Genomic DNA, 4,742 nt, shown 5'->3' with positions numbered 1-4,742 from the left:
AAAAACACTAATTATTTTATTCATAAGAAATAAAAACAGAAATAAAAACTACTTTCTCTGCGGAAACCATTTAGCCAATGTAAACTATGATCTCCCGTAGCACATAATGATGATGACTTCGTTGATGAAATCTAGACGAACTCAGCTTCACAAGTGCAAAATGAAGTCGCTATGACAACTAATGATGATGTTGAAATTCTTGACGAGGATGTGGAACAGAAGAGCACGAGGAAGAGCAACAGCAAAACCAACGACTCATACGAAATAAAAAAGATAAATAAGACCGGAGGAGTATGATTTTTAAATACAGGGGGCAACATGGTATTTTCACCCCTTATTCCCTTTTTCTTCCTTCCTCTTCTTCTCTTCCCGTATCTATTTTCATCTCTCTCACTGCAACTACAGTCTTCACCACCACCACCGACCTCACCACCTCACCAATTACCACCACCGTCCTCACCATCACACCCTTCGTCTTCGCCCTCACCACCATCGTCTTCGACCTCCAATCCTTCAGATCTGAACACGCCGTCCTCACCACCGTCGCCGTCATCCACCGCATCCGTCGTTTCATTGCGCCTTCAATCTCAGACGAGTAACAAAAAAAAATACATAATACAGTAGAAAGAGGTTTACGAAGAGAAAATCTGAAAATTTAAGATGAAGGAAAGTTCAAAACGAAGAAAACCAGGAGAAGAAGAAGACGATGGTCAAGGCAGTAACACCAACAAAGACAGATTAAGCAGTCTGCCAGACTCTCTCTTGTGCCATATACTTTCCTTCCTCCCCACAAAAACATCTGTGTGTACAATGAGCCTTGTCTCTCATAGGTATCTTCATCTCTGGAAACATCTCCAAGATTTTGATTTCTACGATGTGTATTACCCCGATTCCGATGAAGAGGCCGAAAATTTCAAAGACTTTGCCATATTCGTCAACGCCGTCCTCTCTATGCGAAGTACCCGCGACATTCGGAAGATGCGTCTCTCTTGCGGCCAATCTCAACTTGATTCATTCGCTGAACGCTCTGTTGACACGTGGATCCGCACCGCCGTTGGAGCCCACCTTGAGGATCTTCATCTCGCTCTCTTCTCGTCCGAGGGTGAAGGCTTCAAACTCCCTCTCCCGGTCCTATCATGCACTAACCTCCTCTCCATCAGGTAACATATCTTTTGTAACCCTTTCATCACTTTTTATAGTTGTAACGTTTGTCAAACAATCTTCTATTTGCATGCCATTTTCAATCTTTACCTTTTTGTACAGTTATTATTTGCATAAAATGTGACATAATGAATGAAGATTTATTAATGTACACAGTCTCTGTGGTGAAATATTTGTGGAATTGGAACAATCTTGGCATGTTTGTTTACCATCATTGAAGACACTACAACTAGAAATTGGTAACGTGGATGTGAATTCCGTTGATATCCTTCTCTCTGCTTGTCCAATCTTAGAAACTTTGGAACTTTCCTTTTCAACTGAATCTTTGGCCAAGCTTAGGGTTCCATCTTCCTTGAAAAGTTTTAAATTTACTATAGAGAATGACACTGAAGTTTGTCTTGAGATTGACACACCTGGTCTCAAGTACCTTAGCCTCACCAATATCACATTTGGCAATGCCACTTCTATTGGGAACTTGCACAACGTGGAGGAAGCATATCTTGATGCCTCTTCTGAAAGTGAATCTGTTGACCCTTTACTCACTCTCCTCCAAGCTCTCTCTGGCATTAAACGTCTAGTGTTTCGTTGTTATGCAGCAAAGGTGAGTGAAATTTTCATTATGCTTGTGTATTATATATTTAAAAAATTTGTGCTAATTCTCGTATCTCCACTTGTTGTTGTTGTGTACGTACCAAAAGAGGAGATTATTAGGTACTGAACCTATTATAGATTTTCCGAAAATGCACTTTTCAGAATTTCGCTGCTTACTACATCTAGAGCTTATTCTTCCCACTTTCGACCCTTTTCTGTACGACGTGCTTCAGAAATGTCCTATACTTCAAGCTCTCATAATTCATAATGACAAGGTTCGTAAATAGAGTTTAACTTAAGCTTTAGTGTGGGTGTGTGTTTTTGTTTGATTATTTGGTGAGTTGTAATTTGTTTCCTGCAGGATACATCACCAGTTAAACATAGTCTCACGGCAAAGCCGAAAAGTGTTCCTAATTGTCTTGTATCCCACTTGACCTATATTCACTTTAAAGGATATACAGGATATTGGCATGAGAAGGAATTTGCTGGTTATGTTTTGCAGTATGGACTTGTTTTGAAGACAATGCTTATTTCTGGTTTTTTGTCGAATGAAAGCAAGAAGTCTACAAAGTACCACTATCGCAGAAAATTTTCGAATATGCCAAGGGGATCTACTGTCTGCCAAGTTAAATTTGACTAAGTTATAGGTGAGAACTTTCATCATCTCTATTCTATGGTGCTTTTTGAATAAAAAAATTTATTTTTATTTCGCACAATTAGTTTCTCTTTTTCATACATGTCACCACATTTTCAACCGTTAATTTTGGTGGAATTGCAATGTATACCCTTCAATGTATCTTATTTTTCTATGATCTAGTTATATTCTCATAATTAATCCTAATTCAGATTTGCCTCTGGTAAACCTAATTATTCTAGTTCTACCCTTGTATCCATGCTTGTATTCGAATTTTAAGATCATGGGCAATTAAGACATTTACATGCTTACTAACTTTGAAGGATTTTTTTCCTCCCGATTTCATGCCATTTATTGTGAATTAACTTAGTAATTTTGCATTGTGAGTTTTTTTTTTGTAATTAGTAATAATAGTAGAAAATATGTGTTTGGGGGTACCACTGCTCACCTTTAAGGTTATTGAAAAACTTAAAAAGTAGGCCAGTTTTTTTTCTTCGTGTTTTGGTTGCATTTAACTCAATTTATTTACGGTAGTATTACCGTCTTATGGGAAAGGGATAAATTTTTTATGTTCATGTATCAGATAAGAATGTTTAACTTGTGGGTTCAACCATATCTTATATTTTCTACTTTCTACAAATGTATTTTATTTAGGAAGTTATATTATGATGTGGTTGCCATTGACCAAATCTTTCTATAGAGATCGGTTCAAATGATAGAAATGAATGAAAATATAGACTGATCTTTACTGATGATCTAAAAGAATTACACGAGTTATTTATCATAGAGGACCTGACTCTCCTTCACAAGACTGATACAATTTCTAAGATATTCCTTACTCTTCCCCTCACCATCCTTATAACGTCACTGACACAAGTCAGAACAAGTTTCATCATCTATGGCTCTCCTATTTCTGCTAACTAACAGGGGGTTATTGCTTATCACTTACATTTTGTTAGGATTTATTAAAATAATTCCCTCTTGATGTAGACGGTATTGCTTAGAATGTGCATAAGCTCTTGTAGAAATCTTAGTGTTGCATGTTAATGTATTGCCTACTCATGCTTATGCATATTGATGTTTAAATTTGCGAGCTTAAAATTTCATTGTCATCATTGTTATGCATCTGTGTAGCTTCTGTCTTATGGATAATCGACCATTTCTTGCAAGTTATGAGTACGAAATTTAAGTTCACGCAACTAGATGTTGTGTTCCATTTCAAAACCATCTGAGCCATACTTTTATATATTTTTTGCTGGTTTAGGTGCTGAAAATGTAATTTAGCTGTTTTAATGTTTTGTTCTTGTAAGAAAGAGTTTTTTTTTCGTTAATAGGGATCGTAGTCAGATTCTGTTTTCCAACTAAGTCAATGCCATTCTCAACTTACATATTTAGTTTTGGTCATTGGATAACTTAACATATTTGAGTTGTTATATAATGCTAAATGACATGATTTGATTTGGTAAAACTGATTATCTCCTTTTTTCTTGATAAACCATATTTATGTCTGGATTTAAGTTACGTGAATTACTGATGTTAAGTTAATGTTGCAGGATAAATCAGTGTAGAATTGGCATTTGCACATCTGATTATTCAATCTTTCTTGTTGGTTACAAATTTGATTTGTGAGCATAATGTTTTGGCAGTGTACTTTTGTATTTTGGATTTTATCAAGGCTCAAGTCTTTTGCAATCATTTGGTTGTGTTATTTATGGTTTATATCAACGGATCTTTTGACTTACTCTTTTGACATACGTACATAGCTCAGTGATGTCTATTGTCTATATTAGAAAACAAAGAGAGACATGACCATTCATTTCAGACAATTATATCACAATTTTGTTTTTATGCAAAGTCATGGCTACATCGTGTCACGTGTGAATAGGAGAAAAACCTTTTGAAATTGTAACTTTCGTCAAAACTCCCCAACTTTTAAGAAACTTCAAAAACCCTCTTAAAATTGGATAACGTCAATCATTTTCGGCCTTTTGTTAAGTAGCTCTGTTAAACATGATGAAGTGGCTCCGTTAACTAACACTTGACACTTGAACATATCTTCCTAAATTATGTGACTCTCCGCATCTGAGATCTACCAATAGGAACCATCATTGCTTCCTCACAAAGTCGAACATGACTATGATACCATTGTTGAACCTTATAAGGGAGCCAACGCTAGACAGAGAACGACTATACAAATGAGAATGATATCACATCTTCGTCTAATATTTACAATATGACAAAATTCTAACCCGTATTTGGCGCAAATATCCATATTAATTTTTAAACATTCAAACAAAGTTTTAACCAGTTATATGTTTATGATAGTCTTGGGATATTTAACTTGGTTGTAGTACAT

General features: G+C 35.9%; 1 protein-coding gene across 3 annotated transcripts; it reads left to right on the top strand.

Moving 5' to 3' along the window:
* The first annotated feature begins 325 nt into the window (after window positions 1-325).
* On the top strand, window positions 326-4,192 carry LOC25502773 (F-box/FBD/LRR-repeat protein At1g16930). 3 transcript variants are annotated; one of them, XM_013590327.3, is made up of 5 exons: window positions 328-1,160; window positions 1,318-1,762; window positions 1,860-2,027; window positions 2,114-2,399; window positions 3,940-4,192. In XM_013590327.3, the coding sequence occupies exons 1-4, from the start codon at window positions 661-663 to the stop codon at window positions 2,390-2,392; spliced, it is 1,392 nt and encodes a 463-aa protein (XP_013445781.1). In that variant the 5' UTR covers window positions 328-660; the 3' UTR covers window positions 2,393-2,399; window positions 3,940-4,192. The 3 variants fall into 3 exon arrangements, 2 of the variants coding, with proteins under 2 accessions (XP_039684917.1, XP_013445781.1); XR_003008006.2 differs by lacking the exon at window positions 3,940-4,192 and having other exon boundaries at window positions 326-1,160; window positions 1,915-2,027; window positions 2,114-2,256; XM_039828983.1 differs by lacking the exon at window positions 3,940-4,192 and having other exon boundaries at window positions 326-1,160; window positions 1,915-2,256.
* The last annotated feature ends 550 nt before the right edge of the window (window positions 4,193-4,742 follow it).

The sequence above is a fragment of the Medicago truncatula genome, chromosome 8 (genome assembly GCF_003473485.1).
Source record: "Medicago truncatula cultivar Jemalong A17 chromosome 8, MtrunA17r5.0-ANR, whole genome shotgun sequence".
NCBI lineage: Eukaryota > Viridiplantae > Streptophyta > Magnoliopsida > Fabales > Fabaceae > Medicago > Medicago truncatula.
The sequence above is the reverse complement of the archived record's forward strand: the minus strand, read 5'-3'. Positions and strand labels throughout refer to the sequence as shown.

Coding starts and splice junctions, on each gene's coding strand:
- LOC25502773 (XM_013590327.3), top strand. CDS start 661: ATGAAGGAAAGTTCAAAACGAAGAAAACCAGGAGAAGAAGAAGACGAT. Junction 1,161..1,317: donor ACTAACCTCCTCTCCATCAG/GTAACATATCTT, acceptor TAATGTACACAG/TCTCTGTGGTGAAATATTTG. Junction 2,028..2,113: donor TCATAATTCATAATGACAAG/GTTCGTAAATAG, acceptor TGTTTCCTGCAG/GATACATCACCAGTTAAACA.